The sequence below is a fragment of the Penicilliopsis zonata genome (assembly GCF_001890105.1).
Source record: "Penicilliopsis zonata CBS 506.65 unplaced genomic scaffold ASPZOscaffold_4, whole genome shotgun sequence".
Lineage (NCBI taxonomy): Eukaryota > Fungi > Ascomycota > Eurotiomycetes > Eurotiales > Aspergillaceae > Penicilliopsis > Penicilliopsis zonata.
In genome coordinates this window covers 1,685,026-1,703,766 of record NW_019208914.1, presented here as the reverse complement: position 1 = coordinate 1,703,766, position 18,741 = coordinate 1,685,026, and the positions used below count along the sequence as shown (strand labels likewise).

The 18,741-nt window shown below is 51.5% G+C and overlaps 6 protein-coding genes across 6 annotated transcripts; 1 reads left to right on the top strand and 5 right to left on the bottom strand.

Moving 5' to 3' along the window:
- Positions 1 to 480: 480 nt before the first annotated feature.
- ASPZODRAFT_114013 (hypothetical protein) lies at positions 481 to 2,829 on the bottom strand. Its single transcript, XM_022721073.1, has 2 exons — positions 2,792 to 2,829; positions 481 to 2,716 (listed from the first exon to the last, which is right to left on the bottom strand). The coding sequence occupies exon 2, from the start codon at positions 2,399 to 2,401 to the stop codon at positions 584 to 586; it is 1,818 nt and encodes a 605-aa protein (XP_022583243.1). The 5' UTR covers positions 2,402 to 2,716; positions 2,792 to 2,829; the 3' UTR covers positions 481 to 583.
- A 1,815-nt stretch (positions 2,830 to 4,644) lies between these two features.
- ASPZODRAFT_62058 (hypothetical protein) lies at positions 4,645 to 6,205 on the top strand (the record flags this gene model as incomplete). The annotated part of the gene is made up of 2 exons (XM_022729046.1): positions 4,645 to 6,051; positions 6,110 to 6,205. The coding sequence occupies 2 exons, from the start codon at positions 4,645 to 4,647 to the stop codon at positions 6,203 to 6,205; spliced, it is 1,503 nt and encodes a 500-aa protein (XP_022583242.1).
- A 214-nt stretch (positions 6,206 to 6,419) lies between these two features.
- On the bottom strand, positions 6,420 to 8,831 carry ASPZODRAFT_93743 (hypothetical protein; the record flags this gene model as incomplete). Its single annotated transcript, XM_022730471.1, has 2 exons — positions 6,420 to 8,426; positions 8,508 to 8,831. The coding sequence occupies 2 exons, from the start codon at positions 8,829 to 8,831 to the stop codon at positions 6,420 to 6,422; spliced, it is 2,331 nt and encodes a 776-aa protein (XP_022583241.1).
- Positions 8,832 to 10,438: 1,607 nt separating this feature from the next.
- On the bottom strand, positions 10,439 to 12,142 carry ASPZODRAFT_93739 (hypothetical protein; the record flags this gene model as incomplete). Its single annotated transcript, XM_022730470.1, has 2 exons — positions 10,439 to 11,823; positions 11,881 to 12,142. 2 exons carry the CDS (start codon positions 12,140 to 12,142, stop codon positions 10,532 to 10,534), a joined length of 1,554 nt encoding a protein of 517 aa, XP_022583240.1. The 3' UTR covers positions 10,439 to 10,531.
- Positions 12,143 to 14,560: 2,418 nt separating this feature from the next.
- Positions 14,561 to 16,575, bottom strand: ASPZODRAFT_14855 (hypothetical protein; the record flags this gene model as incomplete). The annotated part of the gene is made up of 4 exons (XM_022725387.1): positions 14,561 to 14,607; positions 14,665 to 15,166; positions 15,231 to 16,143; positions 16,202 to 16,575. 4 exons carry the CDS (start codon positions 16,573 to 16,575, stop codon positions 14,561 to 14,563), a joined length of 1,836 nt encoding a protein of 611 aa, XP_022583239.1.
- Positions 16,576 to 18,413: 1,838 nt separating this feature from the next.
- On the bottom strand, positions 18,414 to 18,724 carry ASPZODRAFT_130846 (hypothetical protein). Its single transcript, XM_022722614.1, has one exon. It carries the CDS (start codon positions 18,675 to 18,677, stop codon positions 18,504 to 18,506), a length of 174 nt encoding a protein of 57 aa, XP_022583238.1. The 5' UTR covers positions 18,678 to 18,724; the 3' UTR covers positions 18,414 to 18,503.
- Positions 18,725 to 18,741: the final 17 nt, after the last annotated feature.

The window sequence follows — 18,741 nt, the reverse complement described above, 5'->3', positions numbered from 1 at the left end:
CGCAAGGCAGAGCAACAAGACACACTGTGAAGACAGCGCATCTCTCGAGTCCATCTCGCCCCGTTAACGCGGGCAGCCTGACGCTCCTGTATACGGCGCTAATCTGACCGAAAGCATTGGCTGAAGGAACCATGACTTGCCTCAGCCTTGAGAGATGCGATTCTCAAAGAAGGAAGAATGGAACAGTAGGAGAGAATCTTGCGTGTATGAAGTGGGATAGAAAATTGGAAGGAAGGAAGGAGCGAAGAGGGAAGAAGGAAGGAACGATTGAGGACGACTCATGTGATATGACAGCCCCGTGGGCCGTGACTTGGAGTCACGGGACGACATTACTTTACTTCCACCAACTGTTCCTTGTCCCTTGTTGTTTCCTACAATTCCTCAAAGTCGATAGGCTCTCTCCGTTACGGTAATTAATCTGTGAGGTGAGGAAACGAGTCCGTAGATGATCTGTATCATTGGAATTTCGATATTCTATTTACTCCAACACCGCTCTGCTCTATCTATATCTATTGAAAATGTACAGAGAAAGATAGATCATAGTATGAGAATGAAAAAGAAAAAGGAGGAGGGATAGACAAGTCTAATAAGGCTTGCCGTCCATGTCATAGATGAACCAGTTGAAGATGGTCTCGATCTGCGCGTTCGACGCCAAGGGAACAACCTCAAAGGAGTCGCCGATGTTGAAGGTGGTGTTCGACGTGGCCACCGAGGGAGGCCAGTGGGCCAGCGTGCCCGCGGTGTAGGAGCTTCCGTTGTTCGGGTTGCCGGTCTTGACGAAGTTGGCCCAGTAGGAAGAGACCTTGTCGGCGATCTCGTAGTCCGCCGGCTGCCAGTCGGTGCTGTCAACGTTCCACAGTGAGTAGAGCGTGTAGAAGATCTCCGAGGCGTGGTAGGCTCCCGAGTCCTGGTCCGGGGGCGCGTGGTCCCACTCGTAGGTGTAGACGGGGCTGGAGGCGGTCTTGGCCCAGCTGACGCTGTACAGCCAGGTAGAAATGCGGGCGCGGTCCCGCGAGATGGCGTCGTAGGCGCGGCCGGCCCAGGCATCGGAGGTCACGTTGTACTCGGCCAGGAACTGGTCAGCGTACGCCCCGTACGTGTCGACGATGTCCTCTTTGAACTCGGCGACGGTCATGCTGAGGTTGTACGTGGCTTCGTCCTCATCACGGTTGTTGCCCACCAGGATGGGCACGTCGTTGGCCGGCCCGTTGACCAGGCTCTCGAAGTAGGTGGAGGGGATGGCCCAGTTGTCGAGGACTGGGTTGAAGCCACCGGTGAAGGCATCAACGCCTGTGCCGTCGAGGAGCTCGTCGACGGTCAGCTCGCGCAGCTCCTCAACCGTGGTGCAATTCAGACTGCTCTGGTATGTCTCGCTGAAAGACTCGGCATAGGTCATGTTGACATAGTTGGAGCCGTAGGTGCCGTAGTCCGGGTCATAGGGGTCCTTGATGCCGCTCTCGGCGATGGCGCCCACAATCAGACCCTTAGCCAGCGGGCTGTTGATGGTGTGCAGCACGGCTCCGGAGCCGAAAGACTGGCCCGCACTGACGACATGGTCCGGGTTACCACCGAAGTTGGCGATGTTGGCCTTGACCCACTTGAGGACCTCGATCTGATCCAGCAGACCGTAGTTGCCAGAGGTGTTGGTGGGCGACTCGCTCGCCAGTTCCGGCAGCGCCAGCCAGCCAAAGGGGCCCGTCCGATAGTTGTAGCTGACGAAGACGATTCCCTTGCTGGCAAGCCCGCTGCCGTCAAACTCGTCGCTGGAGGAGCTGAACCCAGCGCCGTAGCTCCACACCATGACGGGCAGATTCTCGTCCGCAGAGGTGGCAGGCGACCAGACGTTCACCGTCAGACAGTCCTCGCTCGCGGTATCACTGGACCCAGTGTCCGGACAGGCGTCACTGAAGCTGGTGGCATCCAGGGTGCCGTTCCAGGCCTCACGAGGCTGGGGGGGTCGCCACCGGTTCTTGCCTGCGGTCGAGGCAGCGTAGGGAATTCCCTTCCACGCAGAGATGTTCTGCCAGTTGGGGAAGAGACCATCGATGGATGAGTTGAGCGCGGCAGCGCCCTGCACCATACCATACTCTGTCTCGATGGGGGTTTCGTAAAGAGCAGCATGGGTGGTGGACAGAAGGCCAGCCATCAAGGCGGCCGTCTCGGTACGATACTTCATCCTAAAGATAAAATGGATGAAGAAGACGAGAAATAAGGAAACCGGTGATTGTAAAAAAATGTGACCAGAGTGAGACCTTGATTTCGTATTATAAGTATCATTTTCAATCTTGACCGTTCTCCAAATTAAGGGGCCAGCCACTGTGAGTATCACTATAGTCCGTGGATAGGCATGCAGTGGTTCCACACGAACACGAAAGACTGAAGAATGAAACGGCTTGCCCATCCGTGGAAAGTATGATCCACTCTCCAATATCGGATGTAACTTTCGCTCCGGCGAGTAAGAAATTCTTCAAGAAGTAGAAATGATCCACGAGGGATCCACAGGGATGCCAGTGATCGTCGCCTGCCGCGTGGCTTATCGGATCAGAGTTTAAACCAGCATGTTTCAACAAGACAAGGAGTCCAGCGACGCATAAGTAATATGTAAGGTTAAGCTTAATTCCTGGTGTCTGCGTGGCTTTTGGGTTCTCCTCGTTTTTCACTGGCCGTCTAGGTTATAGTCTTTGGCGTGATGACAAAAGTTGAATATGAACCACCACTACATATAGATAAGGATAAAATTAGCATCTTCAATACTTGCAGTTAATATTAAGCTAATAAAACAGGAACGTACGTTCGTGACGTAATCCCCAGTGCCCTGCTACATGTCAGGAGACGTAGTCGCAGGGCTTGCGTATACTACTCGGGCGTAGTGATACTCAGTGTGAGACCGCTAGATGTTCAAGGCTGGTGTATCACTCTCTGCCTCGGCATTATTGATTTAATCTAGCCAGTTTTGATTGCGTGAGGGTCCGACGTTTATTTGAGGGAATGGGTGGTGTACCTGCTCTCTCGTCACGGTTAGTTAGCAGAGATCTCAGTAGTTCAGAAACCAAAATTCCGCTTACAGACAGAGCTGTAGACCACAGCCAGTCCAGAAGGCCACAAGCTCTATCAAAAGCCATTCCAGCTGGGTGAAAAATACACCACCGTCAACTGTTGGTTAAACCTCCTATCCAACACTAGAACTTCTCACAGTCGGCCAACTCAGAGAGATCTTGACGAGACGATTTGCTGTAGAAAGAAGTATATATCAATGAAGAACCCACAAGCCCTCAATGGTGGCAGGCAGCAGAGGGAGGAGTATAGTCGACCTGAAAAAGAAGGAGGAGGAGGATGAGGAAGTTCAGGTTTGAGTCACGGAAGGGTGGTCACCTGACAAGGCGTCAAACAACGGTCAGGTGCAAAACAAACACGTGAGACCAACTGGAATTCGGAAGCTGCGAGACGTTCTCCTTGACTTCTCTGCAAGCAAAGACAAGCAGTCTGTCTTGACAGTTTGGAATACCAGGCAAGCAGCATTGCAGGAAAAGAGGAGAATGGAAGACTCCATGCTTGGATTCCAGATGAGTCTTTGTCTGACCCCAAGCCCTTCTTATATCCTTGACTTCCGATCCTCGTCTATTAACTACAGTCCGGCTACAGGAAAATATGCTCGTCAGAGAACAGCAGATCCTATAATACAGTGGTAGCATGGGATTGCTTACCTTCATTGGCATCAGGGTAACAATGAGACACGCCTTGGTGGCTGACGAGGTTGCGTGACGGGTTTGCGTTTACGGAGAGCCCCTTTGCCCCGAGAAAGATGTGATGTCCGAGATTCATAGAGTACGTATCACGGCATCCCATGGTCGGTATTTTCGATCGAGTACTAATCAAGTGCACAGCATAGCTACTTGACGTCCGAGCGAAGGTTGGATACATATGTTATGCTTCTGGAAATCCCAGGCGGGCGGGACGCGTCATAACAATGAAAACAGCTTCAATAGGCCATTTATTCTCCAATAAGCGCAAGAGCTCGCCGGTGTGTCGGGCTATTAGGGCAGTGTTTACTGACCAGTCTGGTCCAATTATTTTTACGGTGGAGTTGTTGAATTCAGCCGTATTAGGCACATGAAAGATATATCTTGACGATCCTGTCATTCTGGATATTCTTAATACAGCGGCTTGGAGGACAATTGAGATTGTGAGTTCTCATATTCCTGGCCCAGTGATTCATGTTTCCCAGAGGACCCTCATATTCAGCCTCGGTTTACAATTAAAGCAGTTGACCTTTTGACAATGGGGCTTCTGTCAAACCCCGAGTCTCAATTTTGAGTCTCGAGTACGAGTTTTTTTAACCTTACAAATACCCGTCGGCTTTCGGGCAATTTCTAAACTTTGCGGAGTTCGTGCGATGCGGGGTCCCCAGATTTGCCTGGAAAACATGGCATAAACCATGGTATAAAGTACCAACTAATCTCCCTTTTTGGTTTTCTTTTCCCCATTGCGTTTTCAATTTTTGGCCACCAATTGAGTCTCGCTACAAATTATTACGATCTCGTTATGGAGCCTCCCAAGGCCAACATCATCCTCGTCGAGGACACTGCCGACCAGCAGCAGCAATATGAGGTCGAAGGGGGCAAGCTGGACGCCCTCAACCAGCAGATGGCTATTGAGGCGGCACTGGCCGAGCACGAGCTAACGACGTGGGAAGCGCTCAAGAAGTACCGCAAGGCATGCCTGTGGTCGATGCTTGTCTCGACCTGCATCATCATGCGCGCGTACGACATCGAGGTGACGGGCAGCCTGTATGCGCAGCCGTCGTTCCAGCACCACATGGGCGAGCCCGTGGCAGGTGGCGGGTACCAGGTACCAACACAGTGGCAGATTGCCATGAGCATGGGCGCGATCGTGGGCCAAGTGGGCGGCGCCTGGGCAGCGGCGATCCCCATGGACCGGTTCGGGCGCAAGCGGACGCTGGCCGGGTACCTGATCGCGACGGCGGCGCTGGTGACGATGCAGGTATTTGCGCCGACACGCACGATCCTGACCGTGTCAATGTACCTGGCCGGCTTTGTCTGGGGCGGCTACCATGTGATCGCACCCACCTATGCATCCGAGGTGACGCCGCTGCCCCTGCGCGGCGTGCTCACCACATATGTTTCGCTGTGCTACACAATCGGGCAGCTGCTTCAGATAGGCGTCGTGCGAGCCTTCATCAACCGCAGCGATGTGTGGGCGTACAAGATCCCCTACGCCGTGCAGTGGGTCTGGCCTGTCTTTATCCTCAGCCTGCTCGCTTGGGCGCCCGAGTCGCCGTGGTGGCTGTTGCGCCAGAACCGGATGGAGGACGCCCGGCGCTCACTCGACCGACTGACTACTGGCGTCTCGCCGGCCCAGAACGCCAGCACCCTCGCCCTCATGGCTCAGACGGACGCGTACGAGCGCGAGCAGGCCCTGGGCTCGACCTACAGGGACTGCCTGCGCGGCTCGAACCGCCGCCGGCTGGAGATCTGCTCCATGCTCTTCATCATTCAAAACTTCTCGGGCAACCCCGTCGGCTTCGCCACCTACCTCTTCGAGCAGGTCGGCCTCGATACGGGTGCCGCCTTTGACATGTCCATCGGCCTCGCCGCGCTCGGCTTCCTGGGCACCGTCCTGTGTCCCTTCCTGCTGCCACACGTGGGCCGCCGCACCGCCTGGCTGTACGGCCTCGGATACTGTGTCATCATGCTGTGGGTGGTCGCCCTGCTCAGCTTCGCCAAGGACTATTCCTCCACGCCCGCCTACTCCTGGGCCCAGGCCAGCCTGCTCATCTCCCTGCAATTCGCGTACGCCCTCACCCTCTTACCCCTGGGGTACATCGTCTCGACCGAGACCCCGTCCACCAAGCTGCGCGCCAAAACCCTCTCCCTCACCGCCACCATCAACGGCGCCTCCTATCTCGTTCTGACCGCGCTGGGGCCCGCCCTGTTGAATCCTGGCGCAGCCAATGCGGGTGCTAAGATCGAATTTCTCTTCGGGGGGATCTCCTTGTTGGGACTCGTCTGGGGTTATTACAGGTTACCAGAGGTGAGTTCAGACAATGTTCATAAACCATGTGTCGATCCTTTACTAATCAAGCTCTTAGACAGCAAATCGCACCTACGAGGAGCTCGATACCCTCTTCAATCTGGAAGTTCCGACGAGGGAGTTCAAGAACTATCAGTTTCCAGTCAGTGGGTAGACGCTTGTGTTTGCGACTTGGTATCTATAGGACAATTAAACTTGATCTTCTTGTATCATATTGTATATTCCGGATTCTAGGCTTGTAGGCTTGTAGGCTTGTACATTGAGATTTCCCCGATCAATTTGTATTACTAGGGCTAGACTATGAAGGATCCCATTATAGTTCATTTGAAAGCTTGACTTGAAATTCATAATCCATCTAGGGCATCTCATTAAGTAACAGTGTAGATACAAACCCGCACATCTGCCTGCAGGTCAACGGTCAACTCCTTACTCACACCACCGACGAGCCTCTCGCCAGGAATGCGAAACATCCTAGTCTGAGCGAGGCTGGACTTGGCTCCAGCCTCGATCAGTTTGCCTTTACTCCATTTGAGATCGATCTCGAGCCCACCCCTAGCCCGTAAGCCGATGATGCTGCCCGTTTCCTCCCACGCAGGGGGCAGACAGGGCAGCAGATCGACGTAGTCGCCGTCATGGCTCTGGAGGAGCATCTCCGCCACGGCGGCGGTGAAGCCGAAGTTGCCGTCGATCTGGAAGGGCGGGTGCGTGGTGAGCATGCTGTCGAGCACGGAGTGGCCGAGCATCTGGTTGATGGCGCGTTCGACGCCCGCGGTGTCGCGCAGCCGGGCATACAGACACAGGATCCAGGCTATGCTCCAGCTTGTGTGGCCGCCTCCGCCTGACAGGCGGCGCTCGAGGGTGCGTTTGGCGGCGGCGTGGAGTTTGTCCCCCTTGATCGTCGATCCGGGGAATAGACCCCACAGATGCGAGATATGGCGGTGGCCGATTTCCACCTCGTCGTAGTCCTCGCGCCACTCCATAATCTGCCCGTGTCGGCCGATCTGGGGTTGCGGCAGTTTGGCCAGTACGGTCTCGAACTCGGCCGTCGGCTCGTTCAAGACCTTTCCGGCGGCGATGCACGCCGCGAACAGCTCCCGCAGGATCTGCGCATCCCACGCTGGTCCCGCGCAGAGGGAACCGACGCTCTTTGTTGTTGTTGTTCCTGTTGGTGTCGTAAAGTAGTATGAGTTCTCGGCCGAAGTGCTGGGCGAGGTGATGAGCTCTCCGTCTCGCTCGATGAGGAAGTCGACGAAAAACAGCGCCGCGCCGTGCATGAGCGGGAAGGCCTGGCGCAGGAAGGCCTCGTCGCGATGGAACTGGTAGTGCTCCCACAGGTGCGTGCAGAACCAGGCGCCGCCGAGGTTCCAGTACGTCGCGCAAACGCCCTGGTCCTGCGGTGCAGCGTCCGCCCACAGATCAGTGTTGTGGTGCGTCACCCATCCGCGGCAGCCATACATATCGCGCGCGACCTGGGCGCCGCGTGTGCTCAGCTTCTCCAGGAATTCAAACAGCACGGCGTGGCATTCCGGCAGATTGGTGACCTCCGCCGGCCAGTAGTTCATCTGAATGTTAATGTTGATGGTGTATTTGGAACCCCAGACTGGCATCGCATCGCAGTTCCAAATCCCCTGCAGGTTGGCGGGGAGACCGGAAAGTGATGAGCTGATGAGCAAGTAACGCCCATAGTGAAAGAGCAGGGCTGCGAGACCGTGGTCTTCCACTCCAGGCGATCCATGTGCCTGCCGTAGTCTCTCTAATCGTTGATCGGTGGGAAGAAGACGAAGAGAATTCGGATTGCTTGAACCATCATTGCTCTCTGGCAGGGTCAATACCACCCGTCGGTACAAGGGAGAGAAGATGGCTGTATGCGCCTCGAGCAGTTGGCTCCAGGGCTTCTTCGCAGCGCTGCTCAACCGGTCTGTAGCTGCTGCGACAGGGTCAGCGTGGCGGTACGTCGTCTCGCCCGATACGAGAATCACCACACGTGCGCCGGCTGCAACTGAGATCTCGATGTCGGTCCCCATGACGTCCACAGTCCCCTCTCCGCCCTCGATGACGACCTTCACACCGAGCGCAAATTCGACGGCGCCCTTGCCCCCCATTGTTCCCGAAAGGACCATCCCACCAGGTATATGACGCAGCGAGTCGAACGTCTTGTTGAGCTTGCGGTCGTAATCGTCGTGGTCGCCGCGGTTCAGCGCGAGAGAGAACGAAAGCGGGGCGTTGTTCGAGGTGACGCTGGCGCAGAGGACCTGGTCAGCCGTGCTGGCAAAGACCTCACGACTGTACTGGTTGTCCTCCCATCTGTAGTCGACCTTTGCGACGCCCGTAGCCAGATCGAGAGCTCGGCGGTAGTTCGCGGGGATGTTGCTGGCCTCGCCCGACGCCCACGAGTACTTTTGGTTCTCAAAACGCGGGATACCAACCGTATTCTTGTAGGGACCGGGCGGGTCGACGCCATGGCCAAATTGGAGCAGGACATCGCCCAGCGGCTCGTAATGGCGCATGGCCTCCGGCATCCCCGTGAAGGACTTGATCGTCAGCCTCTCTGCCTCACGGATGCGGCCCTCGTCGATGAGCGTGCGGATCTTAGCCAGATTCTCTTTGGCGGCCGGGTTGACGCGGTCCTGGGGCCCTCCGTACCACACGGAGTCTTCGTTGACCCAGAATCTCTCGACATTTGTCGTGCCCCGGACCATGGCCCCGAGTCGGCCGTTGCCGATGGGCATGGCCTCGGACCAGAGGTCGGCGGGGTGGTCGTAGAAGAGGGTGTGTTCCATGGCGAAGCTGGGATATTCGAGTTGGAGCACGACTATTGCAGGCAGGGTACCATTTCCCCGTCCCTTTTAAATGCGAGCCCCTCGTCTTTCATGGCGTTCCACCCCGCATATCCGATCGGACATTGCCCGAAAACAATTACCCGTCGGGGAGTTTTAGGGTTTTGCGGGCTTGGTATTTGTTGCCCAGACAAGATATTTCCCCGCATAGTGTCCCAGAGGGAGAAAGAGACCCTCCACGTAGTCTGGAGAGGGGCGAAAATAGTCAAGTTCCTCTGGTTCGTAAGACTAAAGGAAGATATTCCAGACGTTGATGGAAAGTAAAACAGGAGGGTGACGCCGTTTTCAGAAGTAACAGGAGCAAAAAGAGGTATTTTTTTCCGTCACGCCTTGATCGTGAAATCACCCACGGCTTTCGAAATTGAAAACCATGTCCGGTTTGCATTAAAGGGAGGTTGATTCTTCTGTATGCTGACACGTCTTTCAGCGGCTTTCAGTCGTTATCAATATCTGGAGTACCAGACATATGTAGTGCAATCCTAGTGGTGAAAAAGTAGGGTCAGAAGGAAAGTCTGAATATTATGAGATATTTAGCTGAGATAGGGTCCACAGTCGGTATCATGTAAAGGACTATCAAGTCTCAAGGTGATTTCCTAAGTGTGGGATATCATGAGGGACACCAGGCGAGAAGAGAAGTAGAGAGACAATCCGCACTGTGTTTATCTGGTGGCTGGAAGGACTCACCGTACGGAGTAGTTACTCCGTCAGACCATCTTAATCGGACACGTGGAGCAATTGAAAGAGACTGGATCATCGTCAATATTATTTTCCTTATCTGACAATGCCAATACGGCGATCTTCTATTATTTGGTTGATGATCATCTTCGCCGTAGAATGAGGTTGTCAGACAGAGTTTCGCGACCACAAAGTCGACTATCAAGAAAACAATCAATACAAGGCCTTGAAAGATTGATTAACTAGATCAGAATACACTTACACAGGTCTGTATAACCGTCATACTGAAGACTTGTCTGGTAGACGTAGCGGAACAGAGAGAGGCATTTCGTAGACCTCCGCTCTGCACCATCAACGCAGGCAAATCAGGCATCATGCATGACCCGACAATAACGAGAGCTCTCGCAGCCCTTGTCGATCCTTCAACCCAGCCTCTGTACCGCTCCCCGTATGTCAAGCCGTCAACAGCTGTTCTAGAGCTCCAGTCTGCAGTCCCCCCACAGGGTGGAGACGTCGGGCGACAAGCGGTCTGCCCAGTCGGAGGGTTCTCAAATAATCATATTCTGTAGGAGCTAGGAACCCGAAAAGATCGACAGGCTGTAATGCATGTATGTCCAAGGCGTGATGACAATGATGAGGGCTGGAGTGGGAGAAAGAGAGTGATCTTGTGGTTGCAATTGTCCGACGGTGATACTATGGCAGGCACATGGCTGGTCACATGCACGGCTAACCCAATCGGGACTTTTAGAGAAGTACAGATTACAGTATAGGTATTGTTTTGTATTGGAAAAATTGATGAATTGAATTGATACTTTGAAATTTGAGAAATAAACAGAAGTGTATCTCTGAGCAGCATGAGCCAAGACGTTCTCTATCGCCATTCGGTCTTGTGTAGATGCGCTGCTTAGAGAGGAGAACAATGTATATCTATTCGTCGGTAGGACGTTTGTATTCCCTCCCCTCTCTTTTCAAGTAGCAAGCTTGTATCCGCGATCGATGAGGTTTCCAGCTGCAATCGACATACACCAATCTTTGTAGGGACCGGAGGCAGGGGCGTACCGAAAGAAAGCCAGAACCTTGCCACTCTCCGACCAAATTGCAGAGCCACAGACGCCGTCCTCGAGCTGTTCTTGAAATCCTTGACCTAGGTAAGACCACTGAGTCTTGACCCAGTGCAAGTTTGGAACGTGGGGATCATCACTAGGCACCCGGGTCCACGACCTTGCTCCGCATGTTCCTTCCGAGTATCCTGTAAAAGGGTTGTTCATATAGATAGTAGAACCAATTTGGACCTCATGCGCAGGCACCAGCCCACTTAGAGAGACAGGGTCTGTACCATCTGTGGCACTTTCAAAGGTTTCGTTGAGGAAGGTGGTTGTGTCGTGCAGTTTTGCAAGTGCAATGTCAGTATGAGGCCCTTCCAGGATGAGTTTCCCTATCTCAGTTCCAGGAGAAGACGGGTGGAAGATGTTTTCCCCATAGGCAACTCCGTGTGACGCTACTGTCAGGTATTTGTGACCCATTTCGTTTTCCACCAGGACTCCAGAGGATGTGAGGTGTTCGGTCTCTGTGCTCACTTCGTTTTCAGAGCTTACAGAGCTTAGTATCACGCCAGGACGTAGAACATCGTATTTCGTATTGTCTATGATACCGAAGCCAGAATCACAGACTCGTTTGGCCGCAGACCTGGCTGGGAGCTGTCGGTCCATCTCCTGTTCATATACATAAAAGCATCGACATTTTGCAACAGAGCTTGGAACTTTTTTGAGATTAGTATCCTTTTCCTCAAGAACAATCACAAGAAAGCCTCCCCAGTATTGAATCTCGGTAATGTGTATCTCGGCATCTAGAAAGAAATCTCTGGCCACTTCAAAGACTCTGTCAGCATTTGCTTCGCTGCCGTCCAGTTCTGGGGAGACCCGGAAAATGGATCTGCTCGGCCGCTTAATGGGCGGCGTGGGCCCCTCGTCATTGGGATCTAATGTAAGGTACGGTTGTACGCCCGCAATTGTTATGGGCCATGGCTTTGGCGGTAATCGGTCAAGCCAAAAGATCAGAAAATACCCATCGAAGGAAACCTCCCTGGTATCGGGGAACAGATGGGATAAAATTCTGGAGTTTTCTGCATTAAAGGCCGTGTTGTTATGTCTGAGATGGAACGGCAAGATGATGTGACGACAGGGGAGGTTATCATTTGTGGGAAAGTAAGAGAACAGTGTTTCAGGGTGATTGTGCCTTGGTTCAAGAAAAAATCTTTTTTCTGGTCCACAGCAAATACAGTCAGTATCTAAACTCCAAGCAGCGCGTGTGAACTCACGAATAGCAACTTCTCCCGAGGGAAAATAGTTCGCATATGATGCGAAACGCGTCTCTTGGAGGCTGACGATGATCCTTTCGGAAGGTAGAGCACCAGAAGGAGATAGGATGACACTCTTCGACGGCGAATTAGTCTCTGGCGAGGGAGTGCACTTCCTCCTCCTCTTCGAATCCTCTCCCAGCTGATCGTGCTTAGGTATATGAGGCAATACAACGAGTGCTTCGTAAATATCCCCAGGTCTCTCGACAGCCAACTCTGCCATTATGATTCGATCTCATAGCCTTGATAGAAGTCTCTACAAGAAATAGAGGATGGATAACAAGGGGAAGAGGAAGAGGAAGAGGAAGTGAGAGGCTGATAGTTGTAATACTTACCTAAGCTACCTGCCTATCACCCAGCCGGGCTTAGTTCAATTCACTCAAACCCAACTGTGCCTCAGGCTTTGTTTACACTTTAATCTCTTGGATTTCCACAGCTCAAATCAATAGAGAAGACCATATTCCAGTCATACCTCGTTTCTGGCTTTGGGCAGCGGGGTTCATGCACCTCGACACCCTTCAGCTGTACATCGAAATGGGTTCCGTGACTCGCCCTGGTCCAATGACTGTTCGTCTTGCTCGCCTTTGACTCCTGTCATCTTTTCAATATTTCTCCCTCCCTGGATACACTGATAGGGGCTATAAGTTTTTAGTCAGTATAGGTTGTGGCTTACTCCGATGCCTTTGCCCAGAGGACTCGATGGACGATGTGTCAAATCCACCCCGTCGAGTCTCAAATCATCCCACGACTCAGCAACAACCAGCCATCAAGTCACTTCCATTGGCGAGTTCAGCTGCGGCAAAGTCAGCCCATCCAAGAAGACAACACAATTTAGCAGGACCCTCTTTTCGGGATCAGTCAGATTCTCCAAGACACCATTGGCACTATCATCATGCTCGCAACCCCGCTCTCTCTCAATGCTCTTGTAGCTCTACTAGGCAAGGACTCGAAAAGAATCACATTGAAGTTGAACTACCTTCATTCGTTATTATAAAGATGGTTGGCTTAGGACACTGCATCATCAGCTGTGGCTTCCAAATCATGATCGAAGGAATGTGAAGGTGAAAGGTGGCTTAGTGGTTTTTTGGGACTAGGTAGGGAATCTCTCGTTCCTGGAGCTCTCTGAATAACACGTATATAACGAGGCTTTCTATATGTTTGGAATGATAACGGCTATTCTATCGGATTCTGCAGATGCTATCAGATAGATGCTGATCAAGCAATGACCATTAGGTCGTCTATCCTATCTGCTCTTGATCTCTCGTTTCCATGCTCTCTTTCCCCAGACCAAAAATGTTGGATGCATCCAACACAAGCTTTCACAATTGAAAAGAGCACTGCTGTAGCGAAACCTCTACTCCGGAATGTATCTGCTCATGGTTGATCTCAGCGCTGTAAGAGATTGTACTTGGCCTGCTTCATCATCCTGCTTCAAGATATCGTCTGTATATCGATATAAAACCATATATCAAGCTGAGATCACGCATGTACTGTGCAATTTGGCTTAGGATCTATCAACTCGTTAGCTTATGACTTTCAATATCTTGATCATCTTAAATGATGAAGGTCACCAGAAGTGTTCAGCGACCATAGGACCTTGATGTCGCCTACTGCCTTGAGGACACCTAATCCGTCACAGATGATGTCCGGTCTTTTTCAATATGGCTTTGGACAACTCTTAAAAATCCGACTTGACCAAAGACTAGATTCATGCCTTGTGAACAAAAAAATCCCCCCGTGACTGTCCGATATGTTGGAGAAATCTCTCTTGGACGCCGAGTTCGTCCCCTACACGGACATATTCCTTGGCCAGAGTTTGCCGAGGAGTAGAGCTGATGACCTTGATCTTGCCAGTTGCGCGCTGTATATGTCTCGGCCATGATGTGAAGTCTGTCAGTGGGCTCGACGATGGTTGATATCAAGGCAACTCTTTGTTATTGACTTTAGAGACTTGGAATGAGGTTGCGGCACTTGAACAGATCATTTTTAGATGAAGCTATGGTATAGATGGAACGAGGATTGTTGGCTTTTATACTGGCAGGGAGTGTAATATTCACTGCTGCTTATTCACTGCTACAAGGTCAACCGCGTCGAAGGACTAACACAAGATAGTTACTAAAGATTGCCGAAGAATCTATGAACTTTCATTCAATCATAAGATATTCAATCTAGAGAAAGAATCTAGTTACTCTACTCTCCATATAAGGTAAACATGTCTCATAAATAGCTTATGGCTAGGATAGCCCATATTCTGTGAAAACTGCTAATTGACAACCCTTACTGAGGCCATGGACACAGAAATGACGACGTCTATATAACTTAGCTTATTCTATTTCTCCCCGTCTTTGCTCTCGTCCAGTACCTCACCTAGAATGCTTCACGAGAACAGCGGAAGAACTCCTGCGTGCACAGAGGGAGATATACATCTTCTGCATTATAGCAGACATCAAGAAGATGTGTAGTAAGACTACATGTGATTTTGTTTTGATTCCTGGCTAAGTGAAGATCACAGCGGTACTTTAGGAGTATGGTATATTCACAATAAGTAGTGAACTTTCAATAAACCTTCATTTCAATATAAACTATTATCCTATCGATTCTTATTAATAAAGACAAAGAAGAAGAGAAGAGAGAAGGCCGATTAAGACCCATTGATGATGGCCTCGGAGATCTTCTCAGCAAGCATATCTGTATACCATTAGTACCCGTATACTCCTATCTGTCGAATACTCCGTCAAAACTTACAAACAGTTGACTGGGGATGACCCGGCGGAAGAAAAGGAAAAGCACTGGCATCCACGACACGGACTCCCTCGACGCCATACACGCGCGCCTCAGAGTCCACGACCGCCATGGAGTCATCCGCCGATCCCATCTTGCACGTGGAAGCAGCGTGCCAAAGCGTCATAAGGTTATTCTTGATGAAAGTGAGGATCTGCGCATCCGTCTTCGTCTGCACACCGGGGAAGTACTCGTCGCCAATCACCACGGGGGCCATCGCCTTGCTTTGAAAAGCCTGCCGCATGCGTTTGAACATGGCCACTGCCACTTCCTTATCGGTCGTTGTCTCCAGCCAGTTCGGGTTGATGATGGGCAGATCGGCCGTGTCGGCGGACTTGAGCGTCACGTTGCCGCGCGAGGTCGGGGTGATGAGAACCCCGAGCATCGAGGCGTACTGGTATCCGTCGTTTGGCTGGGTGGTGAGCAGATTCGACAGGTCGCCGATGTAGCCGGCTCCGGAGATATACTAATAACATTAGCGTTTTGCCACTTTCTTTGGACAATCCATCGAGCTGAATTAGAGTACCTACCTCTGCCTCAGGCCAGTCATCGGGAAAAGTGGCAAGCTGGGCTTGTGTCTGTGAGGTGAAGTTGGATCGAAGATTCGAGGGAATCTTCTCCCACGCGAGAAAGTCGGCAATGGGGTTCGTCATCGGACCCGTTCGCTGCGTGACCATCTTCAGGAACTGTGCCGCCAGATCCAGCAGGTTGAGGGCGATCTTGGTGAAGGTGGGAACATTGACGCGATACGAGGGTGCAAAGAAGGGATGATCCCACATGTTCTGGCCGACACCCGGCCGGTCAGCAACCAGCTGGATGTTATGTTGCGCCAGGAGGTCCTGGGGTCCAACGCCCGACACCATGAGTAGTTGCGGGGATTGGAACGCGCCCGCCGATACGATGACTTCCTTCTTTGCCTGGAGCGTGGTGGAGACGAGCCCCAGGATGTCGCCCTTCACCTGCACGCCGGTAGCCTTTTTATCGCTGTTGAAGATGATCTTCTTGGCGAGGGTGTTGGAGTAGACGGTCAGCGTGGACGGTTTGTTGGCCAGGAAGGACGCCTCGGAACTGCTGCGCAGCTCATTCTTCGGGTTGATCGTCGAGGCACAGTACTGGGCGCCCATTAGGGAGCCCGAGTTGAAGTCCTCTGTCTGATTGATTCCAATGGCTTCCATGCCCAGATTCATCCACGTCGAGAAGGGCATGGCGTAGTTCGAGTACGAGACCTGCAGGGGGCCTCCGCTAGAGTCAAAGGCATCGCTGTTGTATTCTGTCGTGGCGTTCTTGAACCGAAGATCGGTATTTGGCGTAGTGAACTGTACGCTGCGTTTGTAGTACGGTAGCACCTCGTCGAAGGTATAACTGCTATCATTGACTGCAGAGGCCCACTGATCCATGGATTCGCGGGTTGGCCGTTGGTAAATCATGAAATTCATCGCAGACCTAGAATTGTCAACTGTTATTCAATACCGTCATCACCATCTAATGATTCATAACATACGATCCACCTAGACATTTGCCACGAGCGTAATGGATGGAACGTCCATTCGCACCGGGCTGGTTCTCTGCGACAAATCCCCAATCGTGAAGAGCGATCGTCTTGGGATCAGATCCGACAGGAATCACATCGGCAGCAGGCACCTCAGCCACGGATTCCAGTTCATAGGTGCCTCCAGCCTCGACCAGGGCGACCTTGAACGAGTTCTGGGCCAGGCGTGTAGCCATGACAGCCCCGGCAGTGCCGCCGCCCACCACGACATAATCGAATTCCGGATCCAGCAGGCCACGTTTCTCTTCGTTGGAGATAGGTACAGTCCCCGGGACTGCCGCGTGGACAGCGAGCGAAAGCGAGGCAAGGATGACTTGGCTTCTCATCTTGACGAAGTCGTAGACAGTTGTAGACGGAGTTGATGTCTGAGACAGCGGGAGGGAGGGAGCTTATGAACCATGCTGTCAACAGGTAGTATGACAAGACTAAAGACTGAGCTAGACGTCTGAAGAAATAGACCAGCTTAACTTGAAAGTCCAAGTATAAACCTGTTATGTTGCGGAGAAAAGAGGCATCGCGAGATATAAAATGGACAGAAAGTGGATCCGGACAAAATTGGGTGGACGCAAAAATGGGCAAAACAACACAAATGAAGAGAGAACTCAATGGGACTCAATAAATGGTTGATGAATCTAAAGTATTAGTTATTTATATTATAATTATAGTATACTAGTATGGAATTGTAGCAAGCTGCCTGGCTATTGTCTTATTACCACAGATCATAGATGTATTCTTTTGAGAATTAGTAGATAAGAGATTATATTGATTTCCTTGCCAAAGCTTAAGAGCAAGACATGTTCACTATGCCGATCTTATAGATGGAAGAGTAATGAAGGCCTTGCCTCTAGACTTACCTCTAGACAAGTTGTCAGATATAAGACAAATCATTTTGCCACCTCTCCTTTCCCTTGAGAGCAACTCACCAGGTACAAAGTAACCTTTCCAGCGGATAAAGCAGCCACAGTCAGGCGTGCAGTGAGATAGTGCTTCATGATTCAGTGGAATCAGCTCGCCACGACTTTCCCGGGGACGCTCGCAACACCCGCACCCCCCTTACTTTTGCATTCTCTTGCCATAGATTGCCATTCCTCACCTTTGATAAAAGCCTGCATCTCCCGGATCCAAGCGCTAGAGGGATCAATTTGCAAATGGTCGCATAGGTCTTCATTCTCTCCATACCTCTTATAGATCATCTGCAGTAGCTTTTGCTCCTCACCAGCAAGACTGAGACTTTGCTTTTTCTGCTCAAACACCTCGCGTCGCTCGTCAAGGTAGATTCCGGTTTGAACAAAAAGCCTCTCATATTGCCGCACGGTATTAGCGTATCGAACAAACTTCATTTGGACTTTTTCATCTTCATCTCTTATCATGAATCTGGCTATCTTGCGGATACCTGCCGCCCAGAGACCCCTACCAGCATCGTCCAGTTTCTTTCGATGGTTTCAAAGACGGCGTCCAGGGTTGTAAGGTTTCCTATTACTAGACAGCAGATGAGGATTAGCAGAATATAATACCAGGACATGATGAGTAGACATGGTACTTCTCTAGTAGACTCGTCTGGTCTCTGCGTAATGTTGCGTAATTGAAGTTGAGGAAGGAGCCTGGAGGCTGGAGGTACCTAAAGTCAGGTGGGTTAGGTACCTCAGGCACTCAGCCCTATATCAGGTGATTTCCATTTTGGGAATGATACAACACGGCTAAGCGATCCGGCATGACAGGATGATACAATTAATACGAGTATAGGTATATCACATAGTTAACTATCTAGAATTACCTAGGTAAAGAAAGATTATTGCTTTACTCTGTACATCACGAATCTGATATAAACTGGTATCTTGTACTCGGTACCTACCGCCGTATGGAGTACTCCGTACCTACATTGCATGATCTACCAGTACAATCTACTGGATACGCGATGATCACAATTAGGCCGTACATTAGTCAAGACTCCACAGATGAGCTGGCGTCAAGTCAATGACTCAAGTCAATACTCCAGATCTACCTACTTCTAACTGTACGGAGTAAGCTGAGCTGACAATAGATTGTTTCATCATAAGGCAACAGAATTATACACAGCCCATTTATTAATAGAGTCATCTTGATAGATAGCATACTATAAAGACAATCTCCATTCCTACCTAAATACAAGGAATGCCAGCAAGCCACGCAACCATCTACGCAATGATGGCCCTGTAATACGCGTACCGTACGGTAATCTTCAGCTGCCCTGTTTCTCCCGCTCCCCAACAGCCAATCACACTCGTCCCCAGCCACCGCTGTCCGCCCCAGCCACCGCCTTCCGTCTAGTCTGGATCGAGCCAAAGCAAAACATTCCAATTCCCCCCCCCGCCGTCGACAAGGGAGAGACAGACAGAGAGAGAGAAAGAGAGAGAGAGAGAGAGAGAGAGAGAGACTGCGTCTTTCTCATCCTCTTTTGGCTCCTGTCGGTCGCTGCTCCTGTCTGTCGCCTGTCGCTCGCTCATTTGGTCATC

Coding starts and splice junctions, on each gene's coding strand:
- ASPZODRAFT_114013 (XM_022721073.1), bottom strand. CDS start 2,401: ATGGGCAAGCCGTTTCATTCTTCAGTCTTTCGTGTTCGTGTGGAACCA.
- ASPZODRAFT_130846 (XM_022722614.1), bottom strand. CDS start 18,677: ATGAGAAAGACGCAGTCTCTCTCTCTCTCTCTCTCTCTCTCTCTTTCT.